Source organism: Cyrtonyx montezumae, unplaced genomic scaffold (genome assembly GCF_038088225.1).
Source record: "Cyrtonyx montezumae isolate F1298 unplaced genomic scaffold, pur_monq_1.0 scaffold_24, whole genome shotgun sequence".
In the NCBI taxonomy this organism is placed as follows: domain Eukaryota; kingdom Metazoa; phylum Chordata; class Aves; order Galliformes; family Odontophoridae; genus Cyrtonyx; species Cyrtonyx montezumae.
The window spans coordinates 9,845,908-9,870,057 of NW_027071981.1; the positions used below are offsets into that span (position 1 = coordinate 9,845,908).

The 24,150-nt window shown below is 38.2% G+C and overlaps 1 protein-coding gene across 23 annotated transcripts in view; it reads right to left on the bottom strand.

The window, feature by feature from the left end:
* Nucleotides 1-215: 215 nt before the first annotated feature.
* NRXN1 (neurexin 1) overlaps nucleotides 216-24,150 on the bottom strand; it is a 625,130-nt gene continuing 601,195 nt past the window's right edge. For 16 of the 23 annotated variants that reach the window (XM_065739653.1, XM_065739648.1, XM_065739643.1 and 13 more), the window contains 2 exons: nucleotides 17,070-17,157; nucleotides 216-1,253 (listed from right to left, as the gene is read on the bottom strand). In XM_065739653.1, coding sequence (XP_065595725.1) covers nucleotides 946-1,253; nucleotides 17,070-17,157 — 396 coding nt within the window. In that variant the 3' untranslated portion in view covers nucleotides 216-945. The remainder of the gene's footprint in view (nucleotides 1,254-17,069; nucleotides 17,158-24,150) is intronic. The other 7 variants (XM_065739655.1, XM_065739644.1, XM_065739647.1 and 4 more) reach the window with 1 other exon arrangement.

Consider the following 24,150-nt stretch of genomic DNA (forward strand, 5'->3'; position numbering starts at 1 on the left):
TAACATTGAGTTTACCAAAAATGGCTGAAGAGCAGATATAGTTTGCATTTTCTATACAACAGGCTATAAAACATCACTTATCACAGTCCAGAAAGCACATATAGATGTGTTTTTATATAAACATATGTAATAACATATTAAGCGTGCATGAAAATTTCCCAATGATTGCATCTATGCCCTCTTGTTTCCTTGTCTTTCTTTCTTTTTTTTCGTTGTTTTTATTTATTTATTTATTTATTTAGTGGAAATGTGCCTTATATTCCAGATTTTTTTGTGTGTTTTTGAAAATAAGGCCTCCGTACTATTTTCCTCACAACCAGAAAGGGGCTTTTTGAAAGTATTTCTACATAAGTCTTCAGAAAAGCCAGCACTTTGTTTCAAATGCAAGTTTCCAATCACTGCTTCACTGCACCAGACGGCAAACTGTCTATGTTTGCTTGTTGAGTCACCATATATAATGACAGTCTTCTCTGACAATAAGACTAACTTACTTCTCAAGAAAGCACTAGCACTTTGGCTAAATCCAGAATCATAGGTAGCTTCTTTTTTTCTGTTTCTTTTTTGTTTTTTTTTTTGTTTTTTTTTCCTGTTTTGATTTGTTTTAAATTTGTTTTGTTTCATATTGTGCCTTGATGTTGTAGTAATACTCCTTGCTTTATGAATGCGTGGTGCCATCATTGTCTTTCAGAACTGTTCCAGCAACATAAAGACAGGCAGAGTAAATGAAAACACTGTGGATGTTAGGGAATTTATCAGCTCCCGTTTCTGAAAAACAAGAGCATGAAATGCTTGTTTTTAAAAACAGTCTTTCCTTTCTGATTGCATTCCCTGTCTTTTTTGTTTGTTTTTGAATGTGCTTCATAAAAAGTAAAGTAAATAAGTTTGTATTATGTCTCAGATAAAATGAAGACTATTTCTATACAAGCGTTCATTTAGATGTTGAGATCAGACATAGTACTCCTTATCCTTATTTTTCTTGTTTTTGTTGGAGCTTTTAGCGCTGTTGGGCTGTTTTTCCTTGATTACAGCCCCATTGGATTGTGCTGAGTTACTGATGTAGTTTCGACTCTCGTCCACGTGGTACGATCCTTCGTCTCGGTTCCTGTACTTGTACATGGCATACAGGAGAATGAGGATGCACAGCGCTGCTGCCGCCACGATCCCAACTACCATGCCTGTTGTGCTGCTGGATTCACGGATCACCTCAGACGAGCCAGGATACTCCCTTCCTCCTCCTGCCCTGGTAGGATTTGCTGTAGGTAGAGAATGAAATAAAGGAGAGGTTATTATTGAGTTTGCACATTGAAGAGTTAAGCCACATCTACATGCTACTACCGTGCATCTTTCTAATTGCACGCAACTAGGTCAGGACTGTCTGCCAAAGCACCCTGCCCTACCAGTCTCAAAATGCTCAGGTTTGCAGCCCATTCCATTTTCATGTCTGTTAGTGGGAGTAATGAGGCTTTAAACAAGGAAAAGGGCAACAAGGAAAATGTAATATTAGCCTTCTCCAAGTGTTGTTATTAAGCAAAGAATAAGGCATGCCAGAATTTAAGTGCCAGAACACTGATCTGGGAAGAAAAGCTCCCTCCCTCTTCCTCTGCCATTTTTGGTAAAGAACAAGAAGTGACTCTTCAGTAGTTACTGTGATAACAGTGATAGTGACAATAAGTCATACAAGCAGACAGAATGGGGGAAAAAATCAAATTTCCCAATGCTAATAAAAGACAGCAGTAAATAAGCTGGCTCCAAATAAAGTATCCTCAGTTATTCTTTCACCTTCCGTCAACAAACTTCCTTCTAATGTCCTCTTCAAACTAGTTACACTTTTCTTTAATTTTGAATGCTCTCAGCTCTACCTTTCTCTTTCATAATTCACAGCCTTCCTTGAATGTGGCTACACTTCAGAGCACTTTTTCACTCAGTTTCTCCCTTCTTTCTTTTCTTCACTGACCAGACGTTCCCAAGGCAGGAAAGAAAACCTCTCAACGGAAGCGACTGACTGATCTGTAAAATCTTCTTGATAAGAACTATTGTGTGGTATGGCACATTTTACCCCCTTGAACAACCACATGGAATGAAAGCTAATTCCAGAAGGAATTTTTAGGTTAAATGCCCACATCACATGCAATGCATATGCATCCCCCGTGGTCACAAACTGATGCATAGGAAGTTCTGCACAAATGTGCATGGGAACTTCTTCACAGTGCAGTGACGGAGCACTGGCACAGCTGCACAGAGCTGGTGGAGTCTCCTTCTTTGGACATGTTCAAGACCCACCTGGACGTCTACCTGTGCAACCTGGGCTAGGGAGCTGCTTGGGCAGGGGGGTTGGACTAGATGATCTCTAGAGGTCCCTTCCACCCTCTACACCTCTGTGATGGTCTCCTTTCTTTATTTCATTTAGTAGAAGGAAGGGGGGGGCAGATCTTTATGCAGAATTTCTTTGAGTGGCAATAAGTGAGACAGAGCTTCTGTAAAATATGACAGACAACAACGAAGTGACCTGGGTCTGTGCCCTATTTCTCAAATTATACCTGGATTTCTAAAACCCCGAGAGGCAGTGAACCCTAGCAATGACAGCTCAGGAGCCAGAAAAGAGCAGAGAGTGAACTAAGGCTCCCCTTGGAGCAGTGCAGAACACTTTCATTAAGCATTTAGATTGGCTTACAGAAACCACATTTTAAGTCATTATACAGTCAATATAGTATCAGTGCTAACTGAAAGTACTTTTAAAAGCTGGGTTTATAATATATCTATAATTTTAGCTTTATCAGGCCTTGCTACAACCAGCACTTTAGAGAATTGTATTTAGAGCAGTGTCTTGCTTAAGGTGTACAAAGGCATACTATGCCACACAGTTACTTTTGCACAGTAGATGTGTTGGGAAGATGAGGGTTTTAAGCACGCTGCATTAAAGATAACACCACACAAGCTATCTACACTGGTGAGACAATTGCATTGAATTTGACAACCAGAATTAAAAGCAAAATTAGCTGCTTCCCCGTGCTTTCCCGCTGACTTTCACAAATGGTCTGTGAATAATAAAACAGCAAAAAAGCCACAAACCCTGAAAAAAATAAAAAGCTACCTCTCTACCTTTCTATCACTCATTACTTATTTATTAGTGATTTGTGTTCCTACTGCTAGAAAGCCACTTCCTGGCAGTTGACCCACATAGGTTCAAAGGAGACATTTTATTTGGCTGAAAGAACAGAGGCACTACAGCAAGATTCAAGAAAACTGTCATTTGTGTCAAATAGTATTTAAACTTTATGATTTTTTTTTCCTTTGCAACTTCTTAGTTGCTACGTGACAGTATAATTGATCGACTGTATGAACAATTTCCATAGAAGCAATTTTTCTTCAAAAGGCTCAAGAACTTTTTCTCATTTCAGGGTAGATGTCATCCTACTAAGAAATGGATCTAGCTCAAAGTTGTGACCATATTAGATCCTGTTTCTTCACTGTGTCTACTGTAGCAAATGGAAATTCTTGTCCGTGGTGTAAAGGCATTGCACTGTTGCAGAACCGACTCCTAAGTATTTCCACAGAGAATGAAAATGAGACAGTTTTATGTTATTGTATGTGGTTTCAGGAAATGAACCCCTGTCTGAGAAACAATAGAGGAAACTGAGTAAACTCTGTTAATACCTTTTAATGGTTAATGCTCTTTCTTTTGAAAATACAGACATTTAGGCCAAATGCCATCACTAACTTCAAAATTAAATTAATATCCACTAAATGATACCTATTTGCTTGCTTATAGGCAAACTGTCTTCTAACACTGCAGCACTGCATCCTGAAAAACATTTTCGTTGTTACCTAAACTCTCGCCTTTCACCTGATGGCATCCTTTTATTTTTAAGAATGTTTTCAGTTATCTCATTTATCCCATCTGCCAGAGGAATATTCAACCATTACAACTATTTTACTGAAACTAAAAACAGTTCCCAAGCATCTGCCGTCACATTTGTTTGGACTTTTGTAAAAGGAGCAGTTCAGCAAAGGAAATGACTTCTTCCTATTTTTATTTCTAATTACATTAAAATATGCCTTTAACCTGGCAAGACCTTCCAAGGCAAATAAAGAAGAAGGGAATAAGAGGAAAGTTTTAAAAAGCACATGGGTTTGTCAGAGAGCATTGTGGGTTGGGAAGGCTCACAGAACAAGTGCTTTAAAGCAAGTGTCCTGTCTTCAGACAGGGAAGAAAAGGCCAACCTATGCTTCCTCTGTGTCTTATGTAAATAAGCGAATCCCCAGTCATTAATACTGCTGAAACAGCTGCCTCTTATTTAAACAGGACCTTCACATGACTACAACAGAGATGAATTTTCCTGGATACCTTCTCCCCTGAAAGAGAGGAACTATTGCAAGCACAACAGACAACACAAATGGAGAGCAAGTGACAGGTAGCAGGATCTCACTCTTTGCTTCCCAACACTACAAGAAACACATGATGCAGCTTTCAGCCCAGGATCATTGCAGCTGAACCAGGCAGTCATTGGCTCCTGATACAGCAACAGAAGTATACCTATGGGAAAACCCTGGCTGCTACTTGTCTCCCTAAAGCGTCCACAGCATCAAAACACCACTAACTTTGTCCCAGATAAGTTCCTTATTTTATATGATAAGCTAGAATCTTTGGAGGTGGATTAAGATCAAATATAATAAAAAGACCCCAATATTTAAGTATAAAATTAATGAAAATATTCTGAAAATCTATCTGAAGTTGAAGATGCATAAATGAGATTCAACAGAAAATCATAAGAACTGTGACCAATCAGACCACAGCATCACAGTGAGAAGAAATAAGAAGTCATATTGCAGTGCAACTGCTTTTACTTTACTGCTGTTCTTACAGCAACTGCTATGAAACACAAATCTTCTCAACAGCATATGACCAGCATTTTTGGACCACCTCAAACACCAGCTTAGAACAGACTTTTAAAAGCCTCTTCTACCACTTATGAAGAAAACTTTACATGAAATAATAGCAATTGAACACAGTTTAGTATTGTGTAGTAATGGATTAGAAAGTTATTATTCTTGACTGTACTTCTAAAGTGGCTTAAAATTTAAAGGGGGAAAAGCTAACTATTTTCAGTGCCCAGTTTTCATTAATACTGTGAAAAGAAAATTGGAATTGCAGGCTCCCATGGTGTTTGTGAATTGAAATTAGCAGACTTAAAAACAAAACAAAAAATCCAGCAAATGGACCCCAAACGTGTTTTCTTTACATTTATGCCTTCCCACAAACTGTGAATAGGAAATTACTCACAAGACAAGAATGTTTAACTACTCCGTTTGCAATGAGGCATGAAGGCAATTATTTACAGGACACATATTAATTTTCACTCCACACGCTATCATTGTAGACCTGTTTGTGGCTGACTTTCTGCAGCATTGTTGGATTCTAGAGAACTGGTTTCTGAGCTCACTGCAATTTCAGCACCTCATTACAAAGAATATGTTGGAAAAACAAACCTCAGTGCTTTGTCTGCTGAACACGTGGGACAGGTGCAACAGCAAAAACAGGAGGAGGATCTGCTACAAACCTGCAAACCCACCCTGGTGCACTGCCTTTCTCCTTGGCTTCAATTAGCTCTTGGAAGGAGGAAAAATGTGCTCCCCAGGGGCTGTCCAGCAAAGAATGAACTGTCGTGGAAGGGAAGGAGTAGGAGGTGACTCCGCTGAGCTCTATCTCACTGACCAATTTTTATCAGACTTGGAATAGTCTGTATCCAAAAGTACACGTAAATCCATGTGAGAGAGATATCATAAAACTGGCTGCATTGCTGAACATACATGCCGCCCTCCTTGATCATTTTGACATCAAGATTCAAAAAGAATGGGAGCTGAGAGCTGCACATTAAACCCATAGAGATGTGGTGGAAAGGTCTGGTGCTTGGGAGTGGAGCAACACATTTCTCATCATGAATCACGCCAATGCATTTGCTCTAAAAAAATCTGTCAGATGCTTGCTGAGTTTAAGGGAACAAGATAATAACTTACTTTCAAAGGTGCTTAAGATGAAATTATTACACTATCTGTACTACTCTTCAGTGCACAAAGTCAGACTCTTTGCTTCTTATAGATTGAAATCTTGAAGGTTTTTAGAAGGAAAGATATAATGCATTAACATGCCTCTAAAGTGGCACTAACTAATTTAGCTACTCATAAAAATAGTCAAGCAGCAAAACACCACCCATAGATAAAAATAGTGATTCCTATATTAGGAAGCAATACATTCCCTCTTTGCACAGAGTATAGTGCTTATTTCCAAGTACAGTGACTTGCCATATTGACGTCAAATAATTTACAAGTCCTACCACCTTCTTGTGACTTCAGGTTTTGTGGCTAGCATATTTTTTTTCTGTGGTTCAGACATGGGAGGGTTATCTCAACCTTCTTGTCAAAATAAATCTAAAGGGAGATGGGTTAGTTGGTAGTGCAGTGGGAATTGATAAGGCATGCCAAGTCAATGGATTTTGCAAGTCAGTATGATCTGCAGAGCTGGGGAGAATATATTTCACACGGTTTAATAAGAAGGTTTTGTGAAAATACTCTCTGCAAAACTAAATTTAATTTTAACCAAAGTGGAAAACGTGAACCAATATATCGCTTCATTTTTTTTAGCAGTCCTCATCCCTGGGCTCTTTCTGTCAAGTTTTGTTTTGGTTTTAGTTGTATTCCTTCTCTTTCAGCACCCCTCTCTATGGATGCTTTCTCCTTTTCTTCTTCAACTGCCAGCCCTACCTCTTCCCACTTCTACATTAGTCATTTATCTTCGCGTCTAAGTAATTTACCCTGTTTTTGTGTGAGCTCTGGGGGAGCTTTGGTAATCTGTAACTTTGCTTCAGAAATTTTGACTAGTCAGCAGGGTCAATGGATGGTGTAGATTTTAAATCAAAGTATACTCAAATGGAAAAAAAGAGGAAAATATATATATATGTTTTTGTGAATAAGATAACATAAGGAAGACCAAAGAAAAAAATTATACTTCTGATCACATATTCAAGCTCGAGCTAAGCAATTCTATCATGAGGAGACAGCTGGGAGAGCTAAACGGGGATGGTGGTGCTTGCAGCTCTAGCTCTCTGAGGAGTGGAATGAACACCAGTGTTACTGCAAGGAAAGGGCAGGGGCACTGGAATCACATTTTTTGGTGACAGCTAACTGTTTTAATGGCTTCATTGTACCAAGAACTTGTAGTGTGAGTGATAGTGACATTTGGAACTCGATATGTTTAGTGAAAGCTTTGCTGTTGAATAAAGGATAAAGGCTTCTTTGCTTGCTGTTTTTATTACTATCATTTTGTTTAAAACAGAAGAAACAAACAGAAAGCAACACAAAAACAAATTAAATCACCTAATCTAGGAACTGGCTTGTCCTGCAGAGCAAGGAGTGATTCTTGCTCATGAGATGAGCTGGAGATGCATATACCCTCACTGATCTTTGCAATTGTGGGTGATCGTCTGAATGTTTTCCTTCACTAAGCAGCTACTGCCCGAAGAGAGAAATGTCTGTGCACGCTGCACTTAATTTGTTCTAATTACTGTCATCAAGTCAGGCCGACTAATAATAAACTTGATTATATGCTTGGGAAAAGAAGAGTCCAGGGTTTTAAGACGTGCACATACTACATACAAATACCAAGCTACAACTGCTGAATAAAGGCATGGATACAACTTGCTGCTATAGCTACATTTGTTGAGCCTGAATAATATTACTTCTCAGACCTCAGGTGTTTCCCTGGGGCTGCAAAGAGAAAGCTAAATGGACTTGAAGACTCATATAGGTAACTTTTTTTTTTAATATTCTTTTTCTCAATAATATTAAAACACTGGGAAAAAAACAACAACAACAAAAAAGACCACTGTGTTTACCTCTGCTTCTGTTATCATCATCTGTGAAGCAATACTTCTGACTGGTATTATCACTTAAAGTAAAAGTTTGAGGTATCTAAAATGCTCTTCTTTTGGATAGTATTTCTCACATTCTCACTACTTCTATCTTATTTTTCGCTTATTCCATTCCATATCCTAGGAGGCTATGCTCACAACATGTACTGTATCTAGACCAGAATCTACTGTGTAAGTCAGTTTACACTGAAGCTCCCAAAGTCCCAAATCTAGACTACAGCTCTTAACCTTAGGAGAAGTGCAGGTTTTGAAATCTATGGGCCAGGACAGCATGTCAGCACAGCAGAACAAGAATTCCTTCAGGTCTCTGTATAGTTAGAATGAGATAGCCTAGGGTTAGACAATTTTGGGTCCATGCATCCTCATTACAGGTTATTTTTTCCTTGAATTTTCCCCGCTTCCATTTATGAGTAATATCCTTAGAGAATAGCTACTTCTCAAACTTGGCAGCATTCACTTGCCACTCTGGAGGTTGTCAAACGACGCACTAAAAAATGCAATGTTTCTGCCGAAGTTTAAATTAGGTCTTAGCAAGCAGCTGAAAATTAGCAGCCATGGTCCTACTACTATATATGCATGAGATAATGAAAATTCACTCTGCACTGATTGCTAGAAAACATCAGCAAAAAGTACCAGTTTGCCCTTATCTCTGTTGTCTGGTAGTGGGGTAAGCAGCCTTGTTTGCTGCCAGCGGTCTGTTAACATGGTAATTAGTTGATAAGCTGCAGCTGGCATACAGTACTTTCCAACTCCATATTAATTGAATTAATCAGGTACCTCAAATGGATAGCTAGAAGAATAATGATTTGCTTACACACCTGTAAGTCCCCAGTCTGAATGTAGAATAACTAAGCTGCCAAATATCACATGAGTAGGAAGTGTCCAGGGATGTTTAACTCAGACACCTGACTGACACCTCTGACTCCTGTCATATATGCAGTACTGATAGCATTCCCCCTTCTTAGCAAAACTGTATTTTCTCTGTTAGCTAAGGATGGCTGCATCAGATTCTCATCTTTCTGTCTAGTTTTTCCTTCAAATAGTAAAGGTAGAGCAATAATTCCTATAGAATTTTTGGTATCTGAATTAAAACTGCTCTGTTCAAATTAGGAATAGATGAACATCACGTTGGCAAAATATTTTCTTCTACTAACATACCCATTGAAAAGTGATGATAAATAGGGCGGACAAAAAATTCTCTTTTTCCCCACAAAAGAGGCAAATTCAATCTGTTTGGGTTACGAAGTGACATGAAGTACCTTCAGTACTGCTACTGTCAACAGTGTAGTACAGGTGAAAATATATACAATGATGTAGGCAATCAAACCAGAACGAAAAGTACTTCACAGAACACAGTTGCCTTGCATTAATCAAGGCACCAGTTGCACAGAGCCTAATGTCTAAGAGACCAGAACTACACATTTATGTCAGCTGTCTTAAGAGCAGCCTTGATTTTAAGTGTAAGCTTGATTAAAGACCAATTTTAAGAATTATATGCTTTCATTTTGGATTTTTAATCAGATTCCCAAGAAAACTGAAGGAACCTGTTTGAGATTCAAGCAACTAATTCATTCTTGCACAAGCAAAACCTCTGCCTTTCCAAAATCCCTCAGTTAATCAAACAAATGTCTCACTAAAGTTAAAAAAAGACTTAACATTTTCTGGCATGGTGGTTCTACTCCAAATAGGAACGATAATTTAGAAGATGAAATGGAGGTTGCTTTATAAAGAAGTTGCTGGAACAATCAACACATGCCACGTATGGGACAAGGTCTGACTCAGTTGTGATTTGGTATTTAAAGAAAGATAGAAAGCAAGCAGGCAAGCAAGGATTACTACCACCTAATGAAGTATATTGTTTTCTTGAATTTGCATCAAAAAATCCTTCATCTTGGTTCAAACACACACACAAAAGAGCTTCAAACTGCCTTGAACCCCTTTACACACAGTGACACGTTCATCTAACACTGGCATGTAATTTGTTGTATAATTGAAAATCTTGATTATCAGTCTTGAACATCATGATTTCTTTGTCTAAAATATGATCATGAATCCAAATTATTATTATTATTATATTATCATCATCATTTTCATTATCATTATTATTATAATTTTGCAATTGACAAAGCCACCATGTTAACAGTCAACAAATTCTTCAGGTCTTAGTTTGATATTTTCTAGATTTATTTCTCCTTCTGGACATATCTCCCTCTCCAGTTATGATGGAATAGTCTGTAAGGCAAGTTCTTAATCTGGGAGTAGCAAAAATAATAGGTTAAGCAACGACTTGTATGCTAACAACAGTGTTTCCTATGAAATGTCTAGATAAACTGAGGAAGTTCTCAAGAGCTTATGCATATCCATGTGGTGAGGCAGAGAAAATGGAAGAGGATACAAATACTAAATGGATTGCAAGATAAACAATTTTCCAAGCAACACAACAAACCTATACTTCTCCAATGCTGTGCGTGCTGAATGTGCGTAGGCATCTCCTGCTCTCCTCAAGCCTTGCCCACGGAACTGTGATCCTCAGCTCTAAAATGCTTGCCATTCACTTCCTCTGACTCACTTCTCCTGCAGGGACTGTATGCTTGCCTTGCACTGGCTAACGTATCATTTCTACACTTGAGTAAAAGGACTCTATGTTCACTTGCTAGACATTTTATTATCCATGATCTAGATGAGCACTGGAAAATAAATGAAGTTCCACTAAGGTCAATGGGTATGACACACACAGTCCACAGACTTTTGTGAATTAGCTGACGTGGTGTGTCTGGATTGCTCCTCTGCATTCTATCCAGCCCAGGTATCCTAGCAGACAAGATCATATGACTCAGATTTTTGTGTAAATACCTTCAGAACTGAGCCACGGCATTTTATGTCTTTAAAAGAGTGAAAAGTTACATGGGCCACCTCTCCAGCAGCACTAAGTAACGTGCCCATTTTTCTTTAATTACTGTTTGCAAAATGAGTATGTTTCATCAAATTACCAGAAACATTACCATCTGGTTTCATCTCTGCTGTGGAATCAGTGAATGTATAACAGCAATATCACTACTTATCAATTCATACATATCTTTTCATGTAATATGCATATGCCTGAACGTTCAAGTAGAGTTTTAGTTACTTGCATACAATAATAATCCCAGTATTCACATTATGAATGGGTGCCATTCATAAACAAATTACAGAAAGGAGAATGTTCAACAATAACAAAAAAGTGAGTAGAGTATAAACATCCCCTCTAAGTTTACACACAGGAAACTCCATCATTTTTGCACCGATGGAAAAGATCTTGTACAAGTTAGGACAGAACTTCGTATGATTTATAGTGACATATTTTTTACCATTCTTAGACTATAGTGAGTCACTGATATTACATCGATAGAAAACCATTATGCTCAGGAAAAAGAAGTCATCCCTCAGTTCCCATCCATATTTTGAACTCTGATATGTTCATATCACTGTGAATGCAATTAACAGACCTTAGAATGCATTAACCTGTGCTGTCATCTCTAGGTGTTGTACTATACCTTCTGAATTACAAATCTTCAGTAGGGCAAAAAAATTGGATTGATTTAAAAGGCATGTTTAGCTTGCAATAGCTGAATTCTGTCTTAAAGTTTGTTTTAAAAATCAAATTTAAATCAATGTTACTTTGTTCACAAATTCCTGCACTACTTGAGGTTACACAAAGAAAAGATGTATGAGAATGCGGGCATGTAGACCACCCCTAAAATTACAGAGAATGCACTTGAGGAGTTAGAAATCTCTAATTTACTGGAAAACTACTTCTAAGAGTGAAAAGAAAACCCCTTCTTTTAGCACATTGTTGTTTTCAGTTACTCTCAATGCAAGAAATGTATAAAAACAGTCAGGATTGGCTAGAAAGCTACAATTCTACTCTCTGTCCTGTGTTTCAGTAACGTGGCTGGCAAAGGGTAGAGATCAGTGTTGATACAACTGATTGATCACCATTTTTAACCACTTTTGCTTAATGAAAACAAAAAAAACAAAAAAAAACCCTTCTTGATAAAATTCAAATGAGAATTGCTTATTTGAAATCCACGGTGACAGACACAAAGAGCTCAGTCTGTTGACAAAAAAAAAAAGTGGTTCATTTCACACTAAAATCATTTCAAGGAGAGCAACATTTGCTTTCGGATCATTCTAGGGGTCCCTCTGGTTAAGAAAAATAGAGTAACCAGAATAACTATTTTAACTTCAATTACAAGAAGATTAATCTGTACTTGAAGTGTCTCACTTCCTTTACATGCTCTAAGTGCCATTCTTTCTATTTTTTTTAATAAAAGGGAATTTTCACTCTGTACTAGCTCATGTAGACACATCTATATGTATTTCAGCTAAGCATTTTAAAAAGCTGATTCAAGACAACTCAGTGAGCTTTCTAAAACTGAAAACACATGTGCAACAACATGGTCATTGGAACGAGACACAAATATTCCCCTTATGTCTCAAGCACAGTGACCACAATTGCCCTTTTGAAATAACTGTAATTTTTGTTTTCTTCCATCTCCTTGCATGATGCGTTCCATTCAGTTCATCAAGTAAGGCACTTACACTTGTGTGTAAATTATAGGAATAATTTCACTGTACACTGCTTTATTTATTTATTTAATGCTGCTACTTTGAATCACGAATACAGTGAAATAATTTGCAACAGGAAAAGAAGAGCAAAACTTTTAGTAATGAATAGAAATCCTTCACTGTCCATATTTCACAGCCCTGCTCATTAGAAAAAAATAGGTATGAATTTCTGTATGTCTAATACACATTATAACACAGAAGGGAACATATATATGCAGGAAGCTGTATGCATGCAAAGGCCTATACTATTCTGCTACAGGACAAAGTCATCCCCAGAGCAGTGAATAAATGCTACGGCATACTTCATAAAAGACATCTTAAGCAGTGGCTTTGTCCACTTTCTCCTGGCTGCATCGATGCATTGTGTATTTCAGAACACTGTCACTCGTTTTCAGTGATGCAACAAGCTAAGCCAAGGTATGGGGAAATCAATACATGCTCAAGGATCAGTCTGTAAGCACGTATCCTATTACTGGTCCTTAAATAACAATGTGGGAAATAATCTAATCCTATTTCTTTTGCAGGATCAAGAATCAAGGCTAAGACAGGTAACTAATGCACTAGTTTGCATGCAGCACTAAACTCTGTCCTGGCTATTCTTGCCCTATTTCCCTAGAGACTGTGTACAGGACAGGGTCTGACACTAATCAAACACTGCCCCAGGAAGTGGAATCCAAGAACTTCTGGTCAGGTGAATGTTGATTATGAGATGCTTAATTATTCTCTCTGGTTGCAACACATGAGATTCTTCAGGCACAAAGCTGACAAGCAGCTTGGTCTGTTACCAAAAGACCACTTGTTCGCTTTGAAGGTTGCCTTTACTAATGCTTTCACAAGGCCAGTGAATACCACACATGCTGGCAGAGTTCCTCAAGGCTGCCAAATCCTTTATGTATCCCATTTCTGAATAAGCAATCCAGAGAGGTTTTGTAAGTTAAATTCTAACTTGAAACCCGGTTGACTGCTGACTTTGAGAGGACTTAACTATAATTTGCAGCAAAAGTTCTGTTTTGTTTGTATGCTAAAAATTGTAGAGTTTAACCACGGTCAAGATTTCCTGCCATTCAACTCCACGACTTCACTTCATTCAATACAGTTTGGGCCTCTGCTTTTTGCAACCTTTCCACAGCTACAAGAGAGGCTTGATAAATTCTAACAAGTAAAATACTAGCCAGAGTAACAGCCAAACGAGCAGTGCAACACACATGCTCACTGCAACTCCGCAGAAATCAGAACTTCGTGCAAAGCTCAGGAAGGGCTGGAACAGCACTGCAGGTATGCAAAGTGGCCATCAGCCCACCACCCACAGTTTCACAGCTCCTTAGGTAAAATTAGGAAGTCATACCAGCTCATCCCTTTTCTTTTTTTTTTTTGGACAAGTTTCCACTAACGTTAATCATAATTTGCCTACAAAATGAAAAAGCTTTACTATTTCCTCCATGACAAGAAACAGAGGAAGCAGTTATTAAGACTACTATTCATGTTGCTATTAGTATTTAGAGTAGAAAATCAATACATGTTGCCTTACCACACAAAACATAACGCAAACAAAAAATGTCGACTAAGTTTTGCATGCTAATAAATTTGTTATGACTTCATCCAATTATGACACATTTAGCAGTCACAATGAAATCTGCAATTATAATGTTTGTGACTTTATGTTCCAGACAAGTTGATGGGATTGCTGCTGAGCACCTCCTAGTCTGGTCTACATTTTTATGTCCTATATGAAATTTGTTGCAAATTGCATCTTTCCCTTTATTCTTTAGAAGACAGGTGCACTGAAAGCAAAGTTTGTGGTGGCAGACCAAGACTTGATACCAATTACAAACTGCAAGACATTTATTCAAGAAAATAAGTCCTGTTTTAAGCATAAGTCTTGATAATTGGTAATATCTAGCTAATGAATAGTATCTGTGATATATAGGTCTACCATATCCAAATGATTTGTTGAGTACTCTTGTACTTTGAGCAACCCTCATGTAAATGTACACTTATGGATCTACCAAGAAAAAACAAATGGGCTCTGGCCATCCCTTCAGTGTATTCTTTCTAGAAAAGAACTGATGTAGAATTAATGAGCATAATGTATCCATTGCTGAATGATCATCAGGAAACACAAGAAATCTAATTGCAGTTCAGGCTTCAGCCTCTCAAGTGAAAATACAGTTATAAAATCTCCTGAATAACCACATAGATTCGGTAACTATTTTTTCTAGAAGTATCTGTTAGGAAACATGATCTTTACCAGCTTCAGTGAGGAGGTTAAGGCATGGCTATGGAGAAACAACTGAGTTTCGTGAAAGAAATTAGGGGGAAAAAGCTCAATTGAACCATGGGAATAATTTAAACTGAGGGACATAACATTTTGCATTTCCTATCCCAAGTGTTAAGGAAAAAATTAATCTGTCACTGTCAACAATACTATGCTTTTCTTATTTAAGTATAAGCCTATTGGTAGGAATGCATGATGACTGCAGTATAATTCAGATGGAGTATTATTCAGATGGACTGCAGTATTCATGGGTTTACTGCTACAGCACTATAATAGAGAAATCTTATTTGTAAGACTAAGTGGATAAGACTAAACTTACAGGGAGATGGATATGCAAGAAGTTATGACTTCACCAACCCTTTTGGTTGATGTTTCAAATATGAGAAAAGGACAAGGCCATTGAAGAAGGAGGCAAATTAATAGCTTTTAAGAGTAAAGAGTGGGAGGACAAGTGACATTCTGATGTGTAGAATGACAGATAAAATGATCCAGACAATTGAGTTTATGGAGAACATAATTCTTGTGCCAATCCATGCTTTTTTTAGAAAAGCAGTAGCAGTTGGGATCCAAGAAATGAACCAGTAAAACCATTCTCAAATAAACAAAAAATGAGAAGCGTAGCTGTGATGAATGGTGAGATAAAACAGGAAAACAGTGGAAGCAGGGACATGTGGCCTGGGGAAAATACAGGGTTGTCGTCCAGACTTGCAGAGATAGCATCAGGAAAACCAAGGCACAGATGGAACTAAACTTGGTAAGGGATGTGAAAAAAATAACAAGAAAGCTTCTTGGGGGACAGGAAAAGGAGACTGTATCCTCTCCTGATAAATGAGAAGGAAGAACGGGCTTCAACATACATGGAGAATGCTGAAGTAATACTCAGCAAGTTCTTTGCCAACTCAGACTTCACTGGCAGTTGGGCTTTTCACATCTTTAGTGTCCTTGAATCTGCAGGTGGGAGCAGTGGGAGCAAAATCCCTCCCACTGTAAGAGCAGAGCAAGTCAAAGACAGCCTCATGAGACTGCATGTGTACAAGTCTATAAGCCAGTTAACATGCACCGCGTGGTCCTGAGGAACTGCCTGATGTGGTTGCCAAGGGATTCTCCATCATATTTGAAATGCTGTGGCTGTAAGGTGAGGTTCCTGGAGACTGGAAAGAGAGAGAAACATTGCTCCCATTTTCAAAAGAGGGAGTAAGGAAGACCTGTGAAACTACAAGCTGGTGAGCCTCAAGTCTGTGCCTGGGAAGATCATGGAGCAGATCCTCTTGGAAGCTTATATTAAGGTATATACGTGTCAAGGAGGTGATCTGAGTAGAAGTTACTATTGCTTCACCAAGGGCAGATCGTGCCTGACCTTCTAGGGCACTAGGAGCCTTCTTATGATGGAGTGATGGTATCGGTAGACAAAGAAAGGGGAACTGATGTTGACTACCTGGACTTGTGCAAGGCTTTGGACATGGACACCACATTCTTATCTCCAAATTAGAGGAAAGGGGTTTGAAGGCTGGACTAGTTAGTGGATAAAGACAGTAGGAATGATTGCAGTCTCAGCAAGTTTGCTGATGACACCAATCTGAGCGGAGCAATTGACACAACAAAAGGAAGGGATGCCATCCAGAGGGGCTTGAACACGCTTGAAAAGTGGGCCCAGGTGAACCTAATAACATTTAACAAAGCCACGTGCAAAGTGTTGCACTCATCCTGGGGCAATCCCAGGTATGTACACAGACTGAGAGAAGAACTCATTAAGAACAACCCTTCAGAGAATCTGTAGCATAAAGCAATTTTAAATTTGAAACTGATGTATTCTACTGTCTTCAGGTTTTTACCATCTATTACAGTAATTCAAAATGAACATTGCTTTCACTGCTGACGTAACAAAACATTTGAAATGCTGTACTATCATCATAACTGGGGGAAATACGGAAGGTGTTAACAATTGCAGCATCTTTCTTATTGAACTCTTCTTTATCACGACAACAGTTACAGGGGCCCAAGAATGCCTTTGTGAGTCCAGCTTTAACTCTTTGATAAGCTGTAACACTGCACAAATCACAACTACCAAAAATGGATTCTAGACTATTGTCTTTGAAAACTACATGGCAAAATGTCCCTCCAAGCTGGCATACCTGTAAAGGGTATAAAGGCCCTGACTTAACTTATCTGTACTAGGTAAGAAAGGACTGTCCCTCCAAATTTCTGTGGGATGGGAGCATGCAAATATGAAATAAAAGAAAGTAGTAAAAAAGTTGACTAACCTAACCCACCTGAGCTCGGCTCACAGGGATCAATGTCCTCATCATCGCTGGGACATTCAGCTGAGGCCACCAGGATGTCATCTGTGGTCTGCAAAGAAAATGAGAGTTAAATAGATATATTTTAATTGGCTTATTATCTTCTAAGGTTCTCATTGGTATTGTTTGAATTTATGCAAGGCCCAGAGCATTCCAGATTTAATAATTAATGGTACAGTGACACTTTCGAACTCTCTATTAGTGGGACTTTGCTTTTCGATTTTCACTTGTCAGTTTTTAAAGGAACTGTGTAAGATATCCAGTGCAAGCTCTTAAACATTATAATATTTTCATGCAATAAAAACAACTAGAAGAAAAAAATGTGTATACTGGGGCAACCCATTTTTGCTCTTTACCACAAATGTCTCTGCTATGATATTATTGAAAACACAAAGAGCGTTAAAAAACGAAGTATTGAGCTGCCTGCAGCTGTTAAAACAGAAATCATATTGATTGCAGTTCCTGATTCAGACACAGAACCAAAAAACCCCAAAAAGAAGCAAACAAAACTGTTTCTGAGTTAAATCCTCTATTCAATGACAAGAAAGGCGAGGAAAGAATACAACACTAAATAAATACAGTCTAAGAAGGTACCAGTTAAAGCATCTTTTTGTCTTAAATAAGTGAGGTGTTGCCCAAGTTCTGTGCTGAGTTCAGAGAAATTTGGGTAACACCTGTCCAGAATTTTCTTAGACAATTCTTTATATTTAAAAAAGAAAAAAATTATCATGGCAAAGGAGTCAAATGACACAAACTGGAGCACTACACAGAGAACAAACTGGAGACTTCTATCTACCTTCCCTTACCATGCAAGAAGAAAATATTAAATACAACACAGAGGCAATCAATCTAAGCCTAATAAAATGATACACCTTCTGTTCAAGCCACCTCTGAGAATAGGCATTTAGAAATAAAATAAGAACATCCACAGTTATTAGGGGAAATAATAGCAGAGAAATATAAACTGTCATGCTCATGGTCATTTCTCAAGCAATTACTAATGAGGTTAGGAAGAAGCTTTTCCTGTGGGTAAGATGTTTCTTTTCTGCCCATTTCAAACTTCCCTTCACTTCACTGAAGGAAATACATGGGGTGAATAAGAAAAGGTGATACTGAAACATGCAGCTAAGGATATATCTAGCAAAAAACCATTGTTGGGATCCTGTATAATACGAATGCCAATTACAAGATACAAACCATTTTGGTCAATATGAAATACCATTTTTAGATGTTTGTTTGCATGAGTATTGGAGAAGGACCTGCAATACCTCAAAGTTTAACCTCAAAAGTTTAAGTGTGAATATGTAAATATGATATTTATATATGTTATGGACAAAGCTTAACCAGTGTTGTTTATCATATTCTTCTAGCTGAAGTTTTAAAGCAAAGCACATTACAGTAATAGGCTTTTCTTTGTCACGCTTCAAGAATATTAATGAATGTATGCTTTCAGCACTTCTGTGAGGTAGGAAAGTGATACAGGAATACATTCATTCACATGTGAGGTAGAACAAAGAAAAGCCTATTATAATAATAAAAAGATAGAAGACTGAGGCATAATAGAATGGAATGACTTGCTGAAGGCAATCAAAATCACTACAGACAACAGCCACGCTACGTCACAGTTCAGTGCCATAATCACAAGGACCACCTTTCCTTATAGTTGGAAAGATTTATGTAAATCTACAAGGCTGCCAAAGTAAGTTGGCAGACTTGGAATGAGAGTTATATATATTAAAAAACCGTTTTTCTAGTTGACCATTCTTCCTGTCATATAGCTATAGAGCAAAAGTCAGCTGCAAACATCCTACCGAATTTCTAATGTCCATCTCCTTCCCCCAAAAGACAACTATTTAAGCCTAAAAATCAATACCTGTTTAAAAACCAACCTCTGTCTGTGTTTTTCCTGAAGTATAGAATAAAAACAAACAGCCAGGTAACCAACTAATAAAGTCTGCACATAGAAGGTTAATTCTGTACTTCAAAAAGCACTTACAATAATAAAAAAATGCCATACATCTCCCAAACAGTTTCAATTTTGTCAGCAAAATCACAGTGTCATATATTTTTCCTTCTGTCCATAAAACTGGAGATGATGCTATACTTGTATGACCTGCAGCTGGAATACTGAACACTCACCAGTTGAACATTAGGGAATTGTATGTGAATGCCATTAAGCAGAAAGCAACACATGCATACACAACAGTCTCAGAAACAAATGATTTTCTCTAAGATCTACTAGTCTAAATGGAATTTCATTTAATGGTGCTTTAGTACATGTAGGGATGTTATAAGTCTGTGATTCTTGTAACTTCACCTGGCAGAGATTAAATGTTCAGACTGAGTTATGGAAAGATCACAGCATCTCTGATTAACTCTTTTTGTTGCACAGTATGGTTAGAGCTCAGCTTAACTACACTGTCTTTGTACAGTGTACACTGTAATCAAAATTATGATAAAATAACTATTGTAACATCATACACATTAAGTGCCTTAAAGTATGAAAGATACTTTGCTCAGTTACTTATATAGGGAGGTCAAATCTATCCTTATAAAGAGATACTAATTCTACAGTTATCTAAGGAAAGAATGTATGCATTTCTTGAAGAACAAAGGGATGTTCTTGTTCGATAAAAGTGCACACACACTAAGGATAAAGAAATGAATAACTCTTAAAAGAAATGTGAAGATAGCACGCCAAGATTCGTATATCTGAGCATTAAATGAAATAATCTTCGTTTCAATACGAGATAGAAAATGGATTTTGTTGCAAACAATAAAACACGTACCAGTATTTGAATAAGAAGAGAAGAGGTAAAGTATAAAAATTGTTTTCTGCATAAAAACGTGTCAGAAATAATTTCAGGTTAGGTGTCAATTAACGGATGTGTCACAACCTCCTCCTATTTTCTGCTTTCCCCCAAACACCTCTTTCCCATTACTCACACATCTTTTTCAGCATAAAGGCAAATGAGCTGTGAAAGGAAGTGAGATGGTGGTGACCAAGCTACATGTAAAAGCCATTAGACTACTTAACACAAAAATGGTATTAAAAATGGTATCAAAATGGTATTAAGAATTAGCTAAAACACTAGAGAATGTAAGCAACACATAAATTACAGAAACTGGGCCAGCTACCAGATTGCTCTGTGCAGAAGAGCTCTGACTGACAGGAATCTACCTGAACAGAGAGGAGGATTTAGATCTAAGGGTCTCAGGAAGCCAGAGGGTATAGATAAATAATGCAAGATGAAACACTATGTTTTACTTACTGCATATTATCATTGTCTTATACTTTTCAATTTGTACAGGAAGATTTACAATGAATCAGTTTTCCTGAGTGAATTGAAATTCTTGCTAGCACTATGGCTAATTTCCAGGACACTGCTTTGAGAATACTCATTAATGAAGGATTTAAAAGTCAGTGGAAAATCCCCTATTTACAGCAACTGCCTAATAGGATAAGATCCAACTGGTATTGTTGTAATACAAGATTGGATTAGAAAGTCTCATGGGCAAGTTGTTCAAATTCATTTAAGAACTGATAATCTAGTTGTAAGAGATTGAAAAAAAATCAAAACATTCAAACTAGCCAGTGCACATGGAAGGCCAAGCAGGACTTCTTTTGATTTCACTTGTCTTCCTTGTGTATTTTCAGAGCCCTTTGTATTCACTGTGTGGATGTATAATTTGAAGCGTGTTCCATTGTAATAGGGGGCTTCTTGAATAGTTGGACATCTGTTCACATGCAGAAAAAAGGATGGCATGAAAAGCTTACCCTTAATGTGCCAATATTAAAAAATGCATAAAAATCCTATTTTCTAAACTCAGAAGTCACCACACAAAGCGGTTTCTGACCATTATTCATGGCTGTGGCCCTTGCAGGAATAAGACTTAATCAGTCAGGTCTGTTTGCAGAAATAAGGACTTCAAGATTTGTCTTTCAGCCAAGGGAGTTTAAAATATGACTAATCCGAGGAAGGAAATGGGGACTATTTTAAGAAAGCTCTCTTGGCCAAATAAAAAAAATGATGCTCCAGTTATGGCTTAAATACAGTGACAGGCTGTAGTTGCAGGTAGATATCAAGTTGTCTTATAGGTTACAATCACAGCTTTAGTACCGGTACCAGACATTATGCTTGTGTCCTTCTTATTGTGCTCTTGGAATGCTATGCCATTAAATAAATAAATAAATAATTGCTACTGAATAAGCAATATAGGAAACCCATTTTTTGAATTATTCAGTTTTTGTGTGACTGAGTGTAAACACATACTATCTTATTCAGTTTTCACGTATGAAGCCTGTTAAACCTGTCAGGGCCAGAGAAATACGATCTAAAAATTAAATCACCAATCTGAATTGTGCATTCATTAACAGTATAATGGAACCTGCATATTTTCTCCTAGCATTCCACCAGCTTTCTTTTAAAGCACAGCACCCTACAGCTACTTTGAATATGGTTTATTTCATTCTTATTCAGTAATATACTTTATCCCATGAGAACAGCAACTAAATTCAAATTACACAACAGTTAAAAACTGGTAGACCAAAATTATTATATGAATTATAAACAGCATAACCACTTGTGACTACTGTTTAAATTATTTTAGATTAGAACTTCAACTGTGTAATCAATACTATTCTTATTTATTCGTACAGCTGAGGCACCTAAGGACACCAGTCAGGCACCACAGTGCTTGGTGCTAAAAGGAGCACGAAGGAGAAGGCTGTGCTGTGAAGAGCTTACAGGTTAATTTTAGGACCATAAGTTCATAAGTTCATAAGTTCATAAGGTTGGAAAGGACCTACAAGATCATCTAGTCCAACCATCCTCCTATCACTATCCCTACCCAACTACTAAATCAAATCCTTTAGTACCTCATCTAAACGCTTCTTGAAGATGTGGGAGAACCACAGGATCATTAAGGTTGGAAAAGATATCTAAGATCATCATGTTCAGCTGTCAGTTCATCCCCACTGAGCCCACTAAACCACGTTCTCAAATGCTTCATCTCCACAGTTGTTGAACACCTCCAGGGATGGTGACTCCACCGCCTGTGCCAGTGCCACACCACTCTTTCTGAGAATACAATTTTCCTAATATCTAACCTGAACTTCCCCTGGTGCAACTTGAGGCTATTATCCCTCATCATACCACCGATACCTGGGAGAACAGGCCAACCCCCAGCTCACCACAACCTCACTTCAGGCAGTTGTGAAGAGCAGTAAGGTCCCCAGATTCAACAATCCCAGTTTTCCCAGCTGCTCCTGTAAGACTTGTGCTCCAGACCTTTTTCTGGACATGCTCCAGGGCCTTGATGTCTTTGTTGTAGTGACAGGCCCAGAACTGAACGCAGCACTCAAGGTGCAGCCTCACCAGTGCTGAATACAAAGGGAAAATGATTTCCCTTTCCTGCTGGCTGCACTGTTTCTGATAAAAGCCAGTATGCCACTGGCCTTCTTGCCACCTGGGCACACTGCTGGCTCACGTTTAGTCAGCTGTCAGCTAACATCCCCATGTCCTTTTTCAGCTTTCCTGCCACTCTGCCCCAAGCCTGTAGCAATGCATGGGGCTGTTGTGACCTAAGTGCAGGACCTTTTCCTTGGCCTTGTAGGAGCTCATACTATTGGCCTCAACCCATTGATCCAGCTTATCCAGATAAAGCACAGGATGAGAAGGGTCATGCAAGGATGCTACTGGTAAGGGTTAGCAGTTCTGCAGGTTAGCAGTGCTTATCCTCTAGAAGACTCTCCAAAAGGGCAGGATGGTCAGGAAGAAGTGAGGCAGGGAACAGCCGGGCAGAAACCTGGCCAAAGTGATGCTGTGAACAGATGGTGCCTGAAGAGTTCTGCCTGGGAAGGCTGCAGTGCTTCATGGAGGAAACTGGCTGTACTTACAACTATGACCGGAGGTGATGGCAGCTTATGGTGGCAGAGCACTGACACCCCCATGGGGAAGGGATAGCATGAAGTGAGAAATTAATCATGAGCCCAAGGGAGAAAAGGGGAACTAGGCATAGAAAGGAATGGCTATATGGTAGTTGATGTAACCTGACCAATTTGGGGAAGTTTAATGGCTAAGTTAATTAACAAATGTTGACAAATGACTACAATAAAACACACATTCAGATGCAGGACTAGGAAATTTGACATCAAGCACTACTTATCTCCTTATTCAAAGTTATTCAGTCTGCTTAAAATACTTCTTTTCCTCCTGAAAGTTTATTCAAATACTTACTGTTCAGTGAGAATCAGCTACCACTGACAATTAAATGCAGAAGTCTGATTCAGCTTAGCAAAAGGGTATATATCTGGAACCATGGTATGAAGAAAGGAAAAAACAAGGTATGCACCTCTACCTTCCCAATTATCTGTGGCACACTTTTCTTCTAAAATACTGTTCATGTTTACACAAGGGAGCTTAGAGCAGCCAATGTGTACTGATGCATTGGACATATTAATTTCTGATGCACTGAGGGACTTTCCTAAAAATCATTTTCATATAGATTCCACTCCTTTTCCCTTCTATTTTTCTTTTAAAGGGAGGAATAAAATAGCATAAACCAGAATAATATAAACCAAAGTACCCAGGAATGCTGGCAGAAACCAGCAAAATATGAAAAGTCACAAAAGGGTTCAAGTGGAAAAAAATCAAATTTCATTTTTGGGATTTGTTTAATGACACAATTTTCTTGCCAAGACTGTAATTTAAATTTAATTTTCTGTGTATGAAGCAGATTTCTATGCTTGGTTGTTGAGACAGTTGTAGGAAGAAACTCGAATACATCACATTAATCAATTCCACTCTTCAGCTATCTTCTCCCTACTGTTAATAACCTCCCATTGGATGAAACAGTGTGCTGGTAAGAAAAGAAGCTACATCAATGTAGCAACAATATCAGCTCTAGGTGACATACCATTTGGACAACTGCCTCTAACTTTGTATTTAACCTGCTATTGCTCAAACCTCTACATGGGCACCAATTACTGCTCATCCACCCACACCCAGAAAGTATTTTCCCAGTGCCATGCTCCTGAAAAAAG